The sequence below is a fragment of the Podarcis vaucheri genome, assembly GCF_965113315.1.
Source record: "Podarcis vaucheri genome assembly, chromosome: 6".
Classification (NCBI taxonomy): Eukaryota; Metazoa; Chordata; class Lepidosauria; order Squamata; family Lacertidae; genus Podarcis; species Podarcis vaucheri.
In genome coordinates this window covers 105,659,165-105,678,799 of record NC_138764.1, presented here as the reverse complement: position 1 = coordinate 105,678,799, position 19,635 = coordinate 105,659,165, and the positions used below count along the sequence as shown (strand labels likewise).

Sequence of the window (19,635 nt, the reverse complement as noted above, 5' to 3'; positions counted from 1 at the left end):
ACATCAAAATGTGAGTAAACATTATAAATCGTTCCTCGTTCTGCAATAAGCAACCAACATACAATACTCGGGTCAACAGCTTTTATTTTAAGAAGACATACATTTACATAGGTTTTTTCCCCCTATTATGTTTTTACTGTAATTTTACTGGTGTTAGCCGCCCTGAGCCCGGCTCTGGCCGGGGAGGGCGGGGTATAAATAAAATTTATTATTATTTATTATTAAAATTACAGGCCAAACTGTATGGCTGGAGCAATCCAGACATGCCTAAGTCATTAGTGACTTAAGTTTCTGCCAATGTTCCTACTGTCCACTGAAGGATACTGGTCGTTCCCCGGTCAGACAAGTCTCTTTGGAAGACAACAACCTTAGAAGTTTCCTTCATCAGCACAAACATCAACCAAGTGTAGCATCAGCAAGGAGGAGCGCCGGCTGGGCCCCACATAATGGCAGGTGTACTAGAAAACTGACCCTGCCCCCTGCCTGGCAAAGCAGAGGGGTGAGGAAGGCTGACCGACCAGGTCATTAAACTGAGCAACCCTCTCAGCAGAGTTGGGACATGCCAGGATCTGTCTCCAGTCCCAAAATCGCCTTCTGCTCCTCCCTTCCAGCCACCACTTCAGTCTGCTCCTCCAAACGCTGTGGATCCTTTCAGGGTGGTTCGGCGGAGTGGGATGCCCCTCAGCGTCTGGGAGCTGGAAGAGGAGATCTGGAAAGAAGGAAGGTGCGTATGCATGTTAGGAGGTGCGCCCGTAATAAGGAACCGGTGAGTTCACCTGCAAGATCGCCTGACCTCCAGATGCAACCACTCAACCGCTTCCATGATGGACTCAAGGGCATCCTGATCAAATTTGCAGATGACACCAAACTGGGAGGGGTGGCTAACACCCCAGAGGACAGGATCACACTTCAAAATGACCTTGACAGATTAGAGAACTGGGCCAAAACAAACAAGATGAACTTTAACAGGGAGAAATGTAAAGTACTGCACTTGGGCAAAAAAAATGAGAGGCACAAATACAAGATGGGTGACACCTGGCTTGAGAGCAGTACATGTGAAAAGGATCTAGGAGTCTTGGTTGACCACAAACTTGACATGAGCCAGCAGTGTGACGCGGCAGCTAAAAAAGCCAATGCAATTCTGGGCTGCATCAATAGGAGTATAGCATCTAGATCAAGGGAAGTAATAGTGCCACTGTATTCTGCTCTGGTCAGACCTCACCTGGAGTACTGTGTCCAGTTCTGGGCACCACAGTTCAAGAAGGACACTGACAAACTGGAACGTGTCCAGAGGAGGGCAACCAAAATGGTCAAAGGCCTGGAAACGATGCCTTATGAGGAACGGCTAAGGGAGCTGGGCATGTTTAGCCTGGAGAAGAGGAGGTTAAGGGGTGATATGATAGCCATGTTCAAATATATAAAAGGATGTCACATAGAGGAGGGAGAAAGGTTGTTTTCTGCTGCTCCAGAGAAGCGGACACGGAGCAATGGATCCAAACTACAAGAAAGACGATTCCACCTAAACATTAGGAAGAACTTCCTGACAGTAAGAGCTGTTTGACAGTGGAATTTGCTGCCAAGGAGTGTGGTGGAGTCTCCTTCTTTGGAGGTCTTTAAGCAGAGGCTTGACAACCATATGTCAGGAGTGCTCTGATGGTGTTTCCTGCTTGGCAGGGGGTTGGACTCGATGGCCCTTGGGGTCTCTTCCAACTCTATGATTCTAGGATTCCATCTGTGGAACTGGCAGTGCCTACACTTTGGAACTCCCTGCCTATTGATAGCAGGAAAGGCGCTTTCATTGTACAGTGGTACCTCGGGTTACAGACGCTTCAGGTTACATAAGCTTCAGGTTACAGACTCCGCTAACACAGAAACAGTGCTTCAGGTTAAGAACTTTGCTTCAGGATGAGAACAGAAATCGGGCTCTGGAGGTGCAACGGCAGCAGGAGGCCCCATTAGCTAAAGTGGTGCTTCAGGTTAAGAATAGTTTCAGGTTAAGAACAGACCTCCAGAACGAATTAAGTACTTAACCCGAGGTGCCACTGTACTCTCTCTGGCACCCACTGTAAGTCATCTTAGTTTAGTCAAGCCAATGCAGACATTTAGAAAGTTGGTGTGAGATTTCATCCATTTTTAGCCTATCATTTTCACTTTGTGAAAAGTCTTAAATTATTGCTGTTAAAACAATAAAATTATCACTAACAAGAATTATCTTTTTTTGTAAACCACTTGAAGGACTTAAAAAAAAAATCAAAAATCCAATCATGCGGTATAGACATTTAGTGAAATAAATAAATCAAGCAGTAGGATTTTTCTAGTGTATAGTTTAGCTATGGAACCCCCTCCAGCAGGAGGCAGTGACAGCCACCTACCTAAATAATAATAATAATAATAATAATAATAATAATAATAATAATAATAATAATTTATTTATACCCCGCCCATCTGACTGGGTTTCCCCAGCCATTCTGGGCGGCTTCCAACAGAACACTAAAACACAATAATCTATTAAACATTCAAAGCTTCCCTAAACAGGGCTGCCTTCAGATGTCTTCTAAAAGTCTGGTAGTAGTTGTTCTCTTTGACATCTGGTGGGAGGGCGTTCCACAGGGCGGGTGCCACCACCGAGAAGGCCCTCTGCCTGGTTCCCTGTAACTTGGCTACTCGCAGTGAGGGAACTGCCAGAAGGCCTTCAACGCTGGACCTCAGTGTCCAGGCAGAACGATGGGGGTGGAGATGCTCCTTCAGGTATACTGGACCAAGGCTGTTTAAATAGCTTTTAAAGAGGATTATGCAATTAATGGAGGGGGAGATGGCCATAGGTGGCCACTAGGCCTGATGGCTATGTTCTCCTTGTACCGTCGGAGGCAGCATGCCCGGAAATACCAGTTTCTGGGACCCCAAGTGAGGAGAGGGGCGGACAGGATACTGGACTCGTTTGGCCTTGGAGCGCATTTAGCTGCTACTCTCTCCTTAGGCCATTTGCTTCCACCTAGGAAAAAGCAAGGGACTGGTCAATCACCTTCACCAGGACATAATCGCCCGGCTGGACTCGGACTTGGGACCCCAAGCCGGTGCCATCATCCACCTCCATGTCTGGGAAGATCACTTTGATGTTGCCATCGTTCCGGCCACACAGGTCCAAGGCTGAGCGTTTGCTCGTCTGGGGAAGCAAGGAGGGAGTGTGTTAAATTTATTTATTTCATTGGTTAATTAACAACAACAGCAACAACAAAATAATGCAAACATAACAAAGAGGGGCAAAAGATTGAAAATGTAAAGCATGAAGCATCACAGCCGAGAAGGAAAAAAGTACAAAGATACAGCACAGCTCCAATGGGATAAATCAAATATTGTTTATAAAGATTCCCTTTACAAATAATAAAGCTTTGAAAAAATAAGTGTTCTCCACCTGTGAATTCCATCATGATTGAGAATAAAGCTTCTAGAGTCTTAAATGAGCCGTCAATGAGTGACCTTTTGTCTCAATGTTTGTATACAGAATAAAATTGTGCCATATATCAGTTAAAAAGAGCATTTGAGTTCTGCCCTTCAGATACTTTTAGTTTATGGGATATCTTTCCAAGAAGGGCAGTTTGCCAAACTGTTGAATACGAGCAATCCAAATTATTAGGACCGAGGGTATTTCAGGATTTGACAGGCATTCCTAAGCCTGGAGGAAAAAAGCTTGGGCAACAGCCTTACAAATTTCCAAGTTCAGGACAGGGCCACCAAAATGATTAGGGAGATAAACGACCCCGCCCCCTATGAAGGAATGTTGCAGCTTTGGGGGCTTTTTCATTTATTACTCAAGAAGTGACATGCAGAAGTTTATAAAATCATGCATGGAATATAGGAAGCGGGGAAAGTTTTTCTTCCTCTCTCCTAACACTGGAACTCTTGGATATCCAATTAAGCTGGGAGATTTGGGACAGATAAAATAAAGTCCTTCACACAGCACAGAGATAAACCATGGAACTCCCTGTCACAGGAGGTAGTGATGGCGACCTTAAAAGAAGATAGGACAAATTCATGGGAAAAGCTATCAAAGCCTACTTTGGAGGCGGAGGCAAGATGGCTTGGCTCTGCCTCCACAACTGGAGGCAGTAAATGCTTCTGAATACCAGCTGCTGGAAACCACAGGAGGGGAGAGCGCTTGAATCCTGCTTGCGTGTTTCCCATGGGGGCATCTGATCAGCCGCAGTGAGAACAGCACGCTGGACTAGATGGGCCATTGGCCTAATTCAGTGGGGTCTTCCTAGGTTCTCATGTTCCCAACTTGATTACTGTAATGCATTCTGCAAAGGGCTACCCTTGAAGACAGTTCCGGATACTGTAGCTAGTAATAATAATAATAATAATTCATTTATACCCCGCCCATCTGGCTGGGTTTCCCCAGCCACTCTAGGCGGCTTCCAACAGAACACTAAAATACAATAACCTATTAAACATTAAAAGCTTCCCTAAACAGGGCTGCCTTCAGATGTCGTCTAAAAGTCTGCTAGTTTTTCTTCTCTTTGACACCTGGTGGGAGGGCGTTCCACAGGGCGGGTGCCACCACCGAGAAGGCCCTCTGCCTGGTTCCCTGTAACTTGGCATCTCACAGCAAGGGAACTGCCAGAAGGCCCTCAGAGAGGGACCTCAGTGTCTGGGCAGAACGATGGGGGTGGAGACACACAGGAAGGTCAGCTCCTCTCCTCTCTGCTGCCCTCTTTTGATGCTAAAAGCAGACCCCCTGACACCACCACCCGCTATGTGCAGAAGAGGCAGACATGGGAGGACTAATTACACGTAGGTAGTCGTGTTGGTCTGCCATAGTCAAAAGAAATTAAAAAAAAAATCCTTCCAGTAGCACCTTAGAGACCAACTCAGTTTGTTCTTGGTATGAGCTTTCATGTGCATGCACACTTCTTCAGATACACTGAAACAGAAGTCACCAGACCCTTATATATATAGTGAGAGGGTGGGGAGGGGTATTACTCAGAAGGGGGTTGGGAATGGGTGACTGGCTGAGAGGTGTGGTAAACGGTAAACCTGTAGAAGACTGTTAACGACTGCAATTGGTCTTAAAGGAAAAAGCAAGGGGTGAGATGGCTAAAAATAGCTTTATCATATATAATGAGATAAGAATCCAATGTCTCTATTCAGACCAGGACTCTCCATAGTTTTAAGTTTGGTAATAAGTTGCAATTCAGCAACTTCTCTTTCCAGTCTATTTCTGAAATTCTTTTGTAATATGACAGCTACTTTGAGATCTTGTATAGAATGTCCTGGGAGGACTAAGACCGCTCTCTGCCTCTGCCCTCGACTCCTGCGGCATTTATCGAAGGGGTACTCACACTCTCTACCAAGACCACTTGCACTCGTCCCACGGCGGCTGCATTTGCCCAGGACGCCTCCTCACGAAAGACGGCCATGAGCTCCTTCAGCCGCCTCTGCTTCACTTCAGGGGGCACGTCGTCCTGCAGGCGGTGAAACGCCCGGGTTTTCTGGGGAAACAAAGTGCCAATGACTCGGAGGCAGAAGCCCTGCACCTTGTTCAAAAGGGGTCACCTGCATTCTGCACACACCACGTTCAAAATTCTGTGGCTCTTCAAATTCTGCAATGGGAATCAGAGAATTGGAGAGTTGGAAGGGGCCAACAGAAGTTATGTCCAGATCAAGGGAAGTCATAGGCTTCAGCCTTGGTCAGACCACACCTGGAGTCCCACGTCCAGTTCTGGGCACCACAATTCAAGAAGGATATTGACAAGCTGGAAGGTGTGCAGAGGAGGACGAACAAAATGATCAAGGGTCTAGAAACCACGCCTTATGAGTAACGGTTGAAGGAGCTGGTTACCGTATTTTTCGCTCTATAAGATGCACCCGACCATAAGACGCACCTTGTTTTAGAGGAGAACAAGGGAAAAAATATTCTCTCCCTCTCTGCGCAGCGCCCCTTCAGTGAAGCGGCAGGAGAAACGGAGCCCCTTCCATTTCTCCTCCCACTTTTCTCCAGCAAAGCGGGAGGAGAAACGGAAGGTGCTCCGTTTCTCCTCCCGCTTTGCTGAAGGGGCGCCGCACAGCTTTCTCTCTCTGCGCAGCGCCTCTTCAGCACTGAAGAGGCACTGCGCAGAGAGGGATGCTGCACAGCGGCTCTCCAGCGAAGCGAAGTCAGAACAGCAAGAGGGATCACCGCACAGAGAAAGCAGCGATCCCTCTTGCTGTTCTGGCTTCTGGGATAGCCATGCCAAGCCCCTACAGGGCAGGGGGTGCGCTCCTCCCGCCACACTCAGGAGGCTTTGCGTGGCTATCGCTGAAGCCAGGAGAGCAAGAGGAATCGGTAAACACCGATCCCTCTCGCTCTCCTGGCTTCAGCGATAGCTGGACAGCCTGCATTCGCTCCATAAGACGAACACACATTTCCTCTTACTTTTTTGGAGGGGGGGAAAGTGCGTCTTATAGAGTGAAAAATACGGTATGTTTAGCCTGGAGGAAAGAAGACTGAGAGGTGATATGACAGCCACCTTCAAATATCTGAAGGGCTTCGACCAAAACTGGAAATCACAAGAAATTCCTACTATTGCAGGGTGGCAGACGAAAATGATGAGTTATGCAGAGCTAGCCAAACTGACGGAAAGACTCCCGTATCAGGATGATCAGAGGTTTCAATAAAGTTGGAGTAAATTTATGGTGCATATAAAGGATAATTGTAAAACTTTAAAAACACTGGCAGGACTGAAATAGCTCTTACAACGTACGACAGATAAAAGTTAAAAAACATAATATGCGATATAAGAAAATAAGGGATACTCGCTGAAGGGAGGAAGTCGCAAGCTCAGCAGAGCTAAAAGTATTTAAGTGATTTATTGTATTGTATTATATTATAAAAGTATGTATAAGGAAAACAATAAAAAATATTAAAAAAAAATCTGAAGGGCTCTCACATGGAAGAGGGAACAGAACAAGCTTGTTTTCTCCTGCTCTGGAGGGCAGAACCCTTTCATGTCATTTCATGTCATTCCAACACAACATCAGGAAGAACTTTCTGACGGCAAGAGCCATTCTACAGCGGAATGGATTCCCTCAGGAGGTGGTGGCCTCTCCCTCGGAGGTTCTTAAGCAGAAGATGGCTTCCAGAGCTTCTTTAACTGTGATTCCTGCACTGCAGGGGGTTGGACTAAATGACCTTTGGGGGTGCCTTCCAGGACCCCCCCCCTGCCCGGGACTTGGAGGCAGAATGTGCTTGCTTTGTCCGTTCAGTAAGGGGCTACCGTTCTCACCTCCCTCATGCTGTAAGCAAAGATGAAGGCCGTGTTGTAGCCGACCTCACGAAGGAGGGACAGCGTCTGCCGGTGGTCGTCTTCTGTTTCCCTGCAGAAGCCAGCAATGAAGTCGCTGCTGAGAGTCACATCTGCAACGTGAAGGGGACAAAGTGAGACACTCAGCGGGAATCAGAGAGAATGGGATGGTGTAGCAGGTGGAAAACAGCGAAGAACAAGGAGGTTCTTTCTGTCTCAGCACACACGTATTATTTACTGAATTTATATACAGTGGTACCTCAGTTTACGAACTTAATCCGTTCCAGAAGTCCATTCTTAAGCCGAAACCGTTCTCAAACCGAGGTGCGCTTTCCCCAATGAGGCCTCCCACCGCCAGTGCCTTTCCACCATTCGGATTCCATTCTTAGACCAAGGTAAAGTTTGCAAACACTACTTGTGGTTTTGTGGAGTTCGTAAACCAAACTGTTCGTAAACAGGACTGTTCTTAAACCGATGTTCCACTGTACCGTCCTATACCCGGAGGTCTCAGGGCGGTTCACAGAACAAAATCAAAATATAAAACCAAAAAATACATAATCGAAATAAAAACAAGAACCCACTTATGACCATTAAACCTCAGGAAGGAATTCCTAACTTTGCTCAGCTCTGGAATGAGGTGCCCGTCAAAACTCTCATTTTGGGAAAACCTCAGCAAGAAGAGGGCAGCCTCTCGCCCAGCCCCTTGCTCCAAGGAAAAGTGTACGTGTGGCTTGAGAGCAGCGGATCAGTTCCCAGCCGCTCTGTGCTTCCATCTGACAGCCTGAGAATTTGGCTGTCACGTTCTTCTTGGCGTCCCTTCCCGTTCTACAAATCTATGCAATCTGTGACACCACCAGCACCACACATTTTGAGCAACCTTGTCTTTAATATCATTCTGGCCACCTGGCCTTGACCCCAGCCTGCTTCTTCAGCTCCCCAATCCTGCACCCTCTCCTGGCGCTCCCTTGCCCACGAATCTCCAGTCTCCGGAAGCAGAACTATTTCCCCATCACACCAACACAGAGAAATACACCTTATGCAATGCAGGCCCAGCACTGCACTTTCACACGGGCTCACAGGTGAAGATGAAAGTCCATAAAGATGGAAGTCAAGCCAGTAGGGAAGGAGGGGAGAGTAACCATCAGCGACGACGGCTACAGGAGGAACCAACCTGGCAAAGAGTCTCGGATGAGGTGTACGAGCGCCAAGTAAGCTTCCCGGGTATATCTGGGTGGGTGAAGCAGAGAGGGCGAAGTTAGGAGGCACCGATACAGCCTCAGGTACCCTGTGGCATACAGATACAGACAGGCTTCATAAGAACTGCTGCCGCTGCCCAGCAAGGACTGGGATATTTTGGGGGAAGTTTTGTCGGCGGTTTTTGCTGTTAATGATATCAATTTTCTATATCTTTTATTTTTATGTGGAAATTGTTCAGTTTGGTTATGTAGTTTTTGATGTGTTTTATTTACTTTTATGACTACTTTGCTATGTTGGTAACTATGTAAATCTTTTCATATTGTAAACCGCCTTGAGCAACATGGAGCAACATTAGGACACGGAATGCCTGTTCCTTTTCGGCTGTGGCTCCGATCTGGTGGAACGCTCTGTCACAAGAGACCAGGGCCCTGCAGGACTTGACATCTTTCCGCAGGGCCTGCAAGACAGAGCTGTTCCGCCTGGCCTTTGGCCAAGGCACAGTCTGACCCCCTCCTTTGGTAATCCTCATAGAACTCTAGCCCAATGGTTGCCATTAATTTGACTCTGAATTGATTTTAGAATGAACTGATTTTAGAATGCATTTCAATTAATTGATTTGTGATTTTATGTAAACTGTGTTACTTTTATTGTTGCTAGCCGCTCTGAGCCCGGCTTCAGCACAGCCACCCTGACTTGTAGATATCAATAGCCCTCTCCTTCTCCATGAATCTATCTAATCCTCTCTTAAAAGCCATCCAGGTTTGTGGCCATCGCTGCCTCCTGCAGGATAGAGTTCAGCAGTTCAACTCTTTGCAATGCATCTGTCCTGAATCTTCCAACATGCAACTTCACTGGATGTCCGTAAGTTCCAGTAGTAGGAGAAGTAGTATGTTTCTTTACACCCTGCCCTTTTCCCGGACGGAACTTAACGTGGCTTACATAAAAACCAAGAACCCTAAAAACACAGAAAAAGCAATTAAACATCCATAGAAGTAAAACTATACAAATATAAAATCTATTAGAAACCATGCAAGTAATTACAATGAAAACAGCAAGGCTGTTTTGTTAAAAGCAGTCAGTTTCCAAGAGACTTTTGGAACAAAAAAAGTCTTCATGTAAGGAAGGCATGAGATGGACACCAACTCTAGAGTCCAACTGAATTGTTAACGAAGATTGTTGGCTTATTAAATGAACGCCATGTACACAAGGGGATACTGATGCTTTTATGAGAGATGGGGAAAGCTTTTCTCTGTTCACTTTGTCTGTGCCATGCAAAATGTTATAAACTTTTATCACGTCAGCTCTTATTCGCCTGTACTGAAACTGGAGGCAATACTTTAGAGCTCGGTCGGTAGAGCATGAGACTCTTATCTCAGGGTTGTGTGTTTGAGCCCCACGTTGGGCAAAAGGTTTCCTGCATTGCAGAGGGTTGAACTAGACGACCCTTATAGTTCCTTCCAACTGTATAATTCCATGATATATATGTATTTTTAATGACCGTCTGATAATGATATAGTAAAAGGTAAAGGGACCCCTGACCATTAGGTCCAGTCGTGATTGACTCTGGGGTTGCGGCGCTCATCTCGCTTTTTTGGCCGAGGGAGCCGGCGTACAGCTTCCGGTTCATGTGGCCAGCATGACTAAGCCGCTTCTGGCGAAGCAGAGCAGCGCACGGAAACGGCGTTTACCTTCCCACCTATTTATCTACTTGCACTTTGAGGTGCTTTCGAACTGCAAGGTTGGCAGGAGCAGGGACCGAGCAAGGGGAGCTCAACCCGTCGTGGGGATTCAAACCGCTGACCTTCTGATCGGCAAACCCTAGGCTCTGTGGTTTAGACCACAGCGTACAAGTAATTAATTATTATTATTATTAGGAAGATAGAAGTCTGTGGGGTGTGGGTGTGGAACGGAGATGTCTTATCCAGCCTACCCATAACAGTTCTTGGCAGGCAGGAAGGAGCAGGGGGATGGTATGTTGTTGTTTTTTGCAGCATGGAATAAAAGCATGAGGAGTAACTGGGCGACATACAGTCAATTATCAGTTAAAGAAGACGGGAAGTGGAAAATAAAGCCCTATGAGCAAGTTAAGGAGCATGTGTATGATTGGCTACATCATCGTCAAGTTAACGAGATGTTCAGGAAAGATACTAAAGAAAGAGGGTATGCGGACAAAGACTCCAAATTTCAGATGGAAATTATAAATAATGATGTAAAAATAATATCTAAAATGTACCGGATGTTGCTGGATTGGAATCTAGGAGATGAAGAAGTGAAATCAGTAATGATCCGCTGGGCTATAGATGTAGGCCATAGTATACAATTTGAGGAATGGGAGAAATTATGGAAAGAGGGTCTAAATTTCACAGCATGTATAACAGTAAAGGAAAATGTCATGAAGATGTTCTACAGGTGGTACATAACACCTGTAAAACTATCAAAAATGTACAAGATATCCAACAAATGCTGGAAGTGTAAAGATAGGGAGGGCTGCTTCTACCACATGTGGTGGGAGTGCCGGAAAGTTAAAGAATTTTGGGAAAGAATATATGTTGAGTAAAAGAAAATCTTGAAATATACGTTTAAAAAGAGGCCTGAAATCTTTCTGTTAGGGTTATTAGGGGAGGATATCGAAAAGAAAGATTGTAAATTTGTATACTATGCGGTTACGGCAGCAAGGATAATTCTTGCCCAGAAGTGGAAAAAACAGGAGATGCCAACGATAGAGGAGTGGAGATCAAAGTTACTAGACTACGCAGAGTTAGACAGACTGACAGGAAAGATCAGATACCAAAGAGACCAAAAGTTTATCAAGGACTGGGGAAAGTATGTGGAGTACCTGGAAAGTATCAGTGAGGGAAAAACGACGTTAAAGGGATTTAGAGAAGCACTGTGAAAAGATCAAGAGTTATTGTTTTAAGCAAACAGAAGTTAACAAAGAAGACCAATGACAATACAAACTAAGAAATGTGGGACTAGGGGTACTGCTACGAAAGATTTACGGACAAGCTGAAGGAAGTCTACAAAGAAATGACAATGTAAAGTTTTAAGTGAAAAATATTTTTAATGTATGTATATTGCGCGCGGGGTGTTTGGATTTTTTTTCTTTGATATGCTTTTTTTTTTCTTTTCTATTTTTCTTTTTGTTTCTTTTTTGGAAAATCAATAAAAATCAATTTAAAAAAAAAAAAAAGCATGATCACCAGCAAATGCCTGCACATTGGACGTAAGTGTTCATCGAGGGACCATAACTCCTGAAACTGGAGGCAATACTTTAGAGCTCGGTCGGTAGAGCATGAGACTCTTATCTCAGGGTTGTGTGTTTGAGCCCCACGTTGGGCAAAAGGTTTCCTGCATTGCAGAGGGTTGAACTAGACGACCCTTATAGTTCCTTCCAACTGTATAATTCCATGATATATATGTATTTTTAATGACCGTCTGATAATGATATAGTAAAAGGTAAAGGGACCCCTGACCATTAGGTCCAGTCGTGATTGACTCTGGGGTTGCGGCGCTCATCTCGCTTTTTTGGCCGAGGGAGCCAGTGTACAGCTTCCGGGTCATGTGGCCAGCATGACTAAGCCACTTCTGGAGAACCAGAGCAGCGCACGGAAACGCCGTTCACCTTCCCGCCGGAGTGGTACCTATTTATCTACTTGCACTTTGACGTGCTTTCGAACTGCTAGGTTGGCAGGAGCAGGGACTGAGAAATGAGAGCTCACCCCGTCGCGGGGATTCGAACTGCCAACCTTCTGATCGGCAAGTCCTAGGCTCTGTGTTTTAACCCACAGTGCCACCCACGTCCCTAATGATATAGTAGGCTGTCTAAAATGTGCAAGAGCTCCAACTCACCCTCTCCTCATCGCCTCCAGGACACGGGTGCTTCCGCTCTGGACTGGGAGGTGCAGATGTTTGCAGATGTTGTGCCTCTCCTTCATGAGCTGGAAGACCTGCAGAGAACACAGCGGCCATCAGTGGACCCCAGGCTGTGGGAAACCACTTGCCCTTGGCCAGTAGGCCAGCAGAGAAAGGGGAGCTAAACCCACCTCGTCCGGGAAGTCCTTGGGGTGCGGGGAAGTGAAACGGATCCTCATTTCCGGATCGATGGCGGACACCCGGTCCAGGAGGTCTGCAAAGCGCAACCCACCCTGCTTGGGCTTGTAGACGGAGCTGAAGCCGCGACTCAGCTGAGTTGGGGTTGCCGAGAGGAACTGGGCCTCGGAGGTGTCCCGGTAGCTGTTGACGTTCTGGCCCAACAGGGTGACCTCCTTCACCCCCTGCAGAGGGAGGCAGTGGGTCATTATTGGCAACGTGGGCAAGGAGGCACAGAGGGAGAGGGTGGCGGGAGAAGCCAGGAACCGGAGGCATTTTACATTCCATCCAGGCAAGCAATAAGCATCACCGGAGGTCACAGCAGCATTCCAGGCGAGGCAAAAAAACTCAGGAGTGGAGGGTCCCAGGGTGCAAGGCAAGCAAGGTGAGGAATGAGGCTGGGCCCAGGCAGAGAGGCCTGGGGGGGAGCACACCCACCCCCTGGGCCTGGAGATCCCCATTTCTGGCTTCCAGGTCTCCTCCCACATCCCTGCCCACAATGCAGCAGGCAAGTTTCGCAGTGGGGCTGGTCACCTGGTCCGAGAGTGCTTGCACCTCCTGCAGGATGGAGGCCACTGGCCGGCTCCTCTCGCGCCCGCGGGTGAAGGGGACGATGCAGTAGGTGCACATGTTGTCGCAGCCGCGCATGATGGACCTGTGAGAGAGAGGGGGAAGTCCCCATGGGGCGGTGGCCAGACTGGCTTCAGTTTGCTTCCAAGGCAGGGGAGTTTGTCACCGTCTCCGTTTCCCCTCCCGGGACTGAGATATACGCCAAGTCTGCCAGACCAATTTGTTGGAAGATTCAGGACAGCTAAAAGGAAGTCCTTGTTCACACAGCACAAAGTTAAGCAGTGGAACTTCCTCCCACAAGAGGGAATGATGGCCAGCAATTCAAATGCCTTTAAAAGAGGACTGGACAAATTTATGGAGAAGAGGGTATCAACAGCTATTAGCCAAGGTGGCTACGCTCTGCCTCAACAGAGTCCCAGTTTCAGGAGGAGAGAGCTGGAGGCTCTTCTTATTGTTAGAATTCCTGCTCCATGATTGCAGTCATGGGATTGTTGTCTATCACATGGCAGTATATGTTTTGATTCCACAGAGTGGGAAGTGACGGAGACAGGATGTTTGTGTTCCTGTGTTCCGTGAAGTGGGACTATTGTCCTTTGTTCTTTTTCTCTTTGCTGTCTGATGCTAGAGAGAGAGAGAGGGAGCCATGTTGCAGTGCTCCGTGTGTGTTTATATGTAAATAAAGTAGATTAGCCAAAATGCTGAGTTGCTGAGGTCTGTTACGTAAACTGCGAAGACTTTGCTGATCCCTAAGTGTGCCAATGTCTCTTGGCATCGTTTGCTGTGATGTTCAGGCAGAAGAAAGCTTTTGAAGCTCCCAAACAAATGACCAGGAGGGAGAGAACATACCAGTCAGGCATGTGTCTCTATCAGGGTCCTACTCAAGTGTAGGCTGAACTCCTGACACTTATGACACCCCTCCCCAGCTGGACAGACCAAGGCCCCTGCAGAAAAAAGATGGGATCAACCTTAAATCAAGTTCTATGGTCTGTTCCAATTGCAGTATCTAATTTTCCTCCAAGGGACAGGGAGGAAAATCAGGGTGCTTAAAAGAAGCTGTGAAGCAAAGGGAATGAGAGCCAAGATTTGACTCTGGGGAGCCTCCCAAAAGCCCGTGTTTCTCTTTACAGTGGTACCTCACGTTAAGTACTTAATTCGTTCCGGAGGTCCATTCTTAACCTGAAACTGTTCTTAACCTGAAGCACCACTTTAGCTAATGGGGCCTCCTGCTGCTGCTGCCTCACCGCCAGAGCACGATTTCTGTTCTCATCCTGAAGCAAAGTTCTTAACCCGAGGTACTATTTATGGGTTAGCAGAGTCTGTAACCTGAAGCGTATGTAGCCCGAGGTAAGACTGTACTAATATTAATTATGGGGCAGGTTTTCAGCACCTACTAAAAACATTCCTGTTCAGCCAAGTCTACCCACATGCTTAGAAAGTCGGTGTGAATTTTAGCCTGCTTTAGTATTTTAACTTTTTGTATGTTTTAAACACGGTGGTGATTTTTTCTCAATTTTATTGTTTTATCCTTTTGTAAACCACTTTGAGCAGTTTTTTCACTATCAAGTAGTGTAGATTATATATGTGTGCAATCACTTTTTATATCCCAGAATTCAAGGAGTTTATCAAAATGACAGAAATAAAACATAATAAGCTAAAAATATGGAAAATATAATCACTAAAAAGAAATTAAAAGCTAACAGAACTTAAAACAGTTTTTTTAAAAAAGCCTTCAGGAAATGCCAACTGCAATTTCTTCAAATTGTATATTCAAACATGAGGGTTAGCATCTTGATTTTTAAAATGAGGCTATTTCAGATCCAACTGCCTGCAGGCTCTGCAACTCAGAGGGAGGCAGGTGCATGCATGAAGATGAGAGACTTGGGACCTCAAAGAGCTCTGATCACTTTGAACGGATTCGCAACCCGTGTGCAAGAGCACTTGAACTCGCAACCCCGCAGAGCCTGACCGAAGGAGCAAGCAGCCCACCTGGCACTTACACGAAGGCCGACGTGGGGCTGGTGCTGGTGTGGACAGGAAGGATGTCTGCGTAAGTTTCATCCAGGGAGAGCAGGACGTTGGCGGCTTGCTGGCCCGTTTCGGCCACTGCCAGGAGCCTGGGAAGGTCGCGGTAAGCATCAGGGCCTGCCACAACGTCAACTAACTTCTCCCGCTCCAGGATCTTCTCCTTCAGCCTCTCGGCCATGCAACCTGCAAACGGGGGGAGAAATGTTTACTACTGAATATATACTTTGAACGTTAAGGAGATATTTTTACTGTTTTTACCATTAATTTCATTGATGCTTTTGAATTCTGGTGCTGGAGGAGACTCTTGAGAGTCCCATGGACTGCAAGAAGATCAAACCTCTCCATTCTGAAGGAAATCAGCCCTGAGTGCTTCCTGGAAGGACAGATCCTGAAGCTGAGGCTCCAAGAATTTGGCCACCTCATGTGAAGGGAAGACTCCCTGGAAAAGACCCTGATGTTGGGAAAGATGGAGGGCACAAGGAGAAGGGGACGACAGAGGACGAGATGGTGGGACAGTGTTCTCGAAGCTACCAGCATGAGTTTGACCAAACTGCAGGAGGCAGTGGAAGACAGAAGTGCCTGGCGTGCTCTGGTCCAGGGGGTCACAAAGAGGCGGACACGACTAAATGACTCAACAACAAGTACAACTGTTAATTTCACTGTCTTCTAATTTACCGTATTTTTCGTCCCATAGGACGCACCGGCCCATAGGACGCACCTAGTTTTTTTGGGGGGAAATAAAGGAAAAAAAATTTCCCTTTATTTCCCCCCCAAAACTATGTCGGGGACCCAAACCAGGTCGGGGAACAGCGGGATGACGGCGCTGCACCTCCCCGCTGTCCCCCAAGCTTGTGGGGCTGCCCGATGTCAGCCAATAGCAGGCAGCTATCGGCAGCCTAGGGAGCCCTGCAGGAACTCCCGCAGGGTTGCCTAGGCTGCGGATGTCTTCCCGAAGCGCCGGGCACTCTGCTTTCAGCGCGCCCCGCACGCCGGGCAGCAGGCTGCTATCCGCAGCCTAGGGAGCCCTGCGGGAATTCCCGCGGGCTCCCCAGGCTTGCTGATAGCTTGCTGAAGCCTGGAGAGCGAGAGGGGTCGGTGTGCACCGACCCCTCTCGCTCTCCAAGCTTCAGCGAAAGCCTGCATTCGCCCCATAGGACGCACCCAGATTTCCCCTTCATTTCTGGAGGGGAAAAAGTGTGTCCTATAGGGCGAAAAATACGGTATTTGTTCAATCTGTGTACTGCCCTTCATCTGTAGATCTCAGGGAGGTTCAGAGCATAAAAATACAGGATAAAAACACAAAGTGCATAATAAAAACAAGAGCAAGAACAAAACAATATACCCTCTCCCCCTTCCTATGCCCTACCCAATGCCAATCCCCCCTGCTGTGGCGTTTCGCCTTACCTAATATCCCGATCCGTAAGGGCGCTTGCAATCGGGGCCGCTTGGACTTCAGAGCCGTGAGGTATCGTAAGCGGTTCCAGATTGTCTGCTCAGCCTTCTCCCTGAGAAGGATCAGCAGAGGATCAGCTTTTCTGCCAGAGCCAGGAAACAATTTCTCTGAAGGACGCCAACGCACGTCACAATAAGCCAGGGTTCCCTCTCTTGCCCCCCTTTTGGAAACCAGATAATACTTCCGTACCTGATTGAACACGTGACAAGGAGAACCACATCTGCCTAGCGGAAGAGAGAAGGAGAAGGGGAGAAATGAAAGGGAGAAAAAATATTTCTAAAACCTGATGGGAAGCATCCGAGGCCAAATGCTCCATCTAAGTGGGACAGAACTCTAGTACCGGACTAGAACCCTCAGACTCAGATCATTCTGTTTCAAAAAGAAAAAGCAAACTTTCTAGCCCTCAAGGTGGGAGAGAGCCATTGGTGAGGGAAACGTGCCACTGGCTTTGAAACCGGAAAATCACAAGTGTTTCTCTGACTGCCATAAATCCCCACACTCTCAGTTCCCTGCCACAAACAACTGCGGAGGCCAAGCTTACCTCCTCCAGACTGCTGGTCCTGAGGTAGCCATTTTTCTGGAGGATGGACCAGGCGATTTCTGTGTCGTTGACATTCATCTGACAGCCATAAGTCTCCAGGTACACTGCAAGGGGTATGGAGGAGGAGAAGAGGAGGAGGAGGAGGAGGAGGAGAAAAGGGTGGGTTTCTTGGGGAGGAGATCAAACACTCTGTCTCCCATTCCCATCACTGATTCTTGCACTGCAGGGGGGTGGACTGGATAACCCATTGGCCCCTTCCAACTCTACAATTCTATGAAAACAATCAAAAACCGAACCATCAATTTATGAAACACAGCAAAGACACTTAAATGTCATCTTTACGATAACCCCATTGTATGGGTGGATGGTTCTACCTGTTTCGCAGCTGGGAACTGAAATAGGACTTACCCACAGTCTTCGTCCCCAACTAATTTCTAACCAGAGAACAGAAAACCATGCTTATTGTGCTGTATGCTGGTGTCTGATGAAGGAAGATAATCTGCTGCTATAATTGATTAGCTGCCTTCTCCAAGCAGAGATCTGATTAGCCTAGCAAAAATAATGTGTTTTCGTGAGGAAGGTGTTTGTTTATGCAATAAAGATATTTAAAGTTGCAAAGTACACACAAGAGGCTGTATCTATAGAGAGAGAACTGTGGTTCAGGCATTTCTTTCCAAAGTGTTTAGGCCTAAATTATAATCTTGGAAGCATGTTTGTGATGTCTGCTGTGTGAATGCAATTCCCTTGACACATCACGCCTGAGTTTGGGAATCAAAGGGAGCATGACATTGGCAAGGCATCAGGACTCAACCCGCCATCCCCACCTGCAGCCCACTCCAACCTCCCTCCTTTCCACACAGGTTGCAAAACCAGAATTGAGGATCTGCAATTCCAGTCTCCAGATGAATCCTCAGCTCTGGAAGGTGTGTGGTGCTGTGTGGCAGGACAAAGCAAGGCAGAACACAGACCTTTTCTTGGGGCATCTGCCAGGGTTCTGGAGCCAAGATAGGGTGCTGAGTCCTCCGCTGCTTCAGCTGGCAAACGGTGAGTTTCCTGCACAGGTCCAGCATCTTGTAGGAAATGCTGCAATGATGGCCCTGCCGCCAACTTAGCATGAAAATCTTCCAGGCCTCCCTTGCCCTTTGCTTCTCTGCTGGGCACCCCAGGATCCAAGCCCCTGGTGGAAGCCCAAGCACAGGGTCCAGCCGGTTGCAGGGTCCAACATGGAGGCCTCCGACGGCACACCCTCAGGCCTCCCACAATGCAGCTGCGCATGGACTGCATCTCCACCTCCTGTGCCCTAAGACAACCGGCAGATTAGTGACTGCTGCAACCTTTTCCAAAGGCAGCATCAAATGAAAAACAATCCAACCAGCGGAAAGCGCTTGAGTACTGGAAAGAGTGCAGACGTAAATGCAAAACATCACGCGCAACAACAGTGCATTTCTACATGAATGGAGAAGTTGTGGTTCTCCAGAGTTCCACAGCCTCCTCTGAGTGCCCCTCCAGACTGACTGGAAAAACAATAGTGCGTTAATGGTCAATTTATAAATATCGTTCTGCTTTGTTCTGAGATGCTTCCCCGGTGTTACCAGATTAATGCCCTCTGGAGGGGCAGCCTCAAGCTACAGCTCAACAGAAGTGGGGCAAAAAACAACAGTAGCAGGCTGGAGCAAAGAATATTGGAAAACATTTATTGAATATGTGGAAGATGACTGTATACAGATGAAAACGCTGGCAGCATTAAGATAAATTCAGCAGAGTAAGTAATTTTTGACGGATGTAAAAGTGGAAAACTGATTTGAATGGTTATAGTAAAATACGCAGGGATGTATGATATGTAAAATGAACAGTGGAAGGAGGAAAGAAAGGGAAGCCATTGGATATTTTAAAGCTTGTAAAATGTTTTTTGGAATTGCAAAACTGAAAATTTAATAAAAATATATTTTAAAAAAGAAGCGGGCTGGAGCCTTGGTTGCTCGGGGGTGACGCTGTGCTTGCAAAGGGTCCGATCCGCCTCCCCCCGGGGAAAGGTCCTCAAACTCTGCGCGTCAGCAGCCTCGCCCCAATGCCGCCCACTTGCCCCGAGCCCCACCCCCCCGCACCCCAGGGCGAAGGGCCCCCACAAGGTCCACTCCCAAGGGGGGCATCTGGGCTTACCTGGCAGAGGAAGGAAAGGGGCTCCAGGGGACCCGAGCGGCCAGGTGAGCGGCCCCCCAGGCTCCTGACTGCCAATCAATCAATCAATCAGCTGTCTCTCCGCCTCCGCCTCCGCCTCCAGCCCGATCCGCCCTCCCTGCTCGCCCACGTGGCGCCTCCAGGGGACGCCGGCGCGCCGCCAAATCCTTCCCCTCGGCGTGGAAACGGCTTCCGGCGCTGCTCCGTTCCGCCCTGGAAACGTTCCCCCGCCCGCCCGCCGCTCCTCTTCCCCGGCCAAGGCCCCCCTGGGCGGCTCTGCTCGGGCGGCGCTCCGGCCCCGT

The 19,635-nt window shown here is 47.7% G+C and overlaps 1 protein-coding gene across 1 annotated transcript; it reads right to left on the bottom strand.

Moving 5' to 3' along the window:
- Nucleotides 1-64: 64 nt before the first annotated feature.
- On the bottom strand, nucleotides 65-19,424 carry CDK5RAP1 (CDK5RAP1 mitochondrial tRNA methylthiotransferase). Its single transcript, XM_082226087.1, has 14 exons — nucleotides 19,316-19,424; nucleotides 18,124-18,455; nucleotides 17,156-17,259; nucleotides 16,804-16,838; nucleotides 16,566-16,666; nucleotides 15,134-15,344; nucleotides 13,101-13,221; nucleotides 12,521-12,751; nucleotides 12,327-12,424; nucleotides 8,452-8,507; nucleotides 7,263-7,393; nucleotides 5,340-5,489; nucleotides 3,023-3,163; nucleotides 65-709 (listed from the first exon to the last, which is right to left on the bottom strand). The coding sequence occupies exons 2-14, from the start codon at nucleotides 18,437-18,439 to the stop codon at nucleotides 620-622; spliced, it is 1,785 nt and encodes a 594-aa protein (XP_082082213.1). The 5' UTR covers nucleotides 18,440-18,455; nucleotides 19,316-19,424; the 3' UTR covers nucleotides 65-619.
- Nucleotides 19,425-19,635: the final 211 nt, after the last annotated feature.

What these genes read in the sequence shown, in the direction of transcription:
- CDK5RAP1 (XM_082226087.1), bottom strand. Translation starts at nt 18,439, where the DNA reads ATGCAGTCCATGCGCAGCTGCATTGTGGGAGGCCTGAGGGTGTGCCGT. An exon ending in GGACCAGCAGTCTGGAGGAG is followed by an intron (nt 16,839 to 17,155) that starts GTAAGCTTGGCC and finishes CTCTTCCGCTAG; the next exon opens with GCAGATGTGGTTCTCCTTGT. An exon ending in CATCCGAGACTCTTTGCCAG is followed by an intron (nt 7,394 to 8,451) that starts GTTGGTTCCTCC and finishes TTCACGTTGCAG; the next exon opens with ATGTGACTCTCAGCAGCGAC.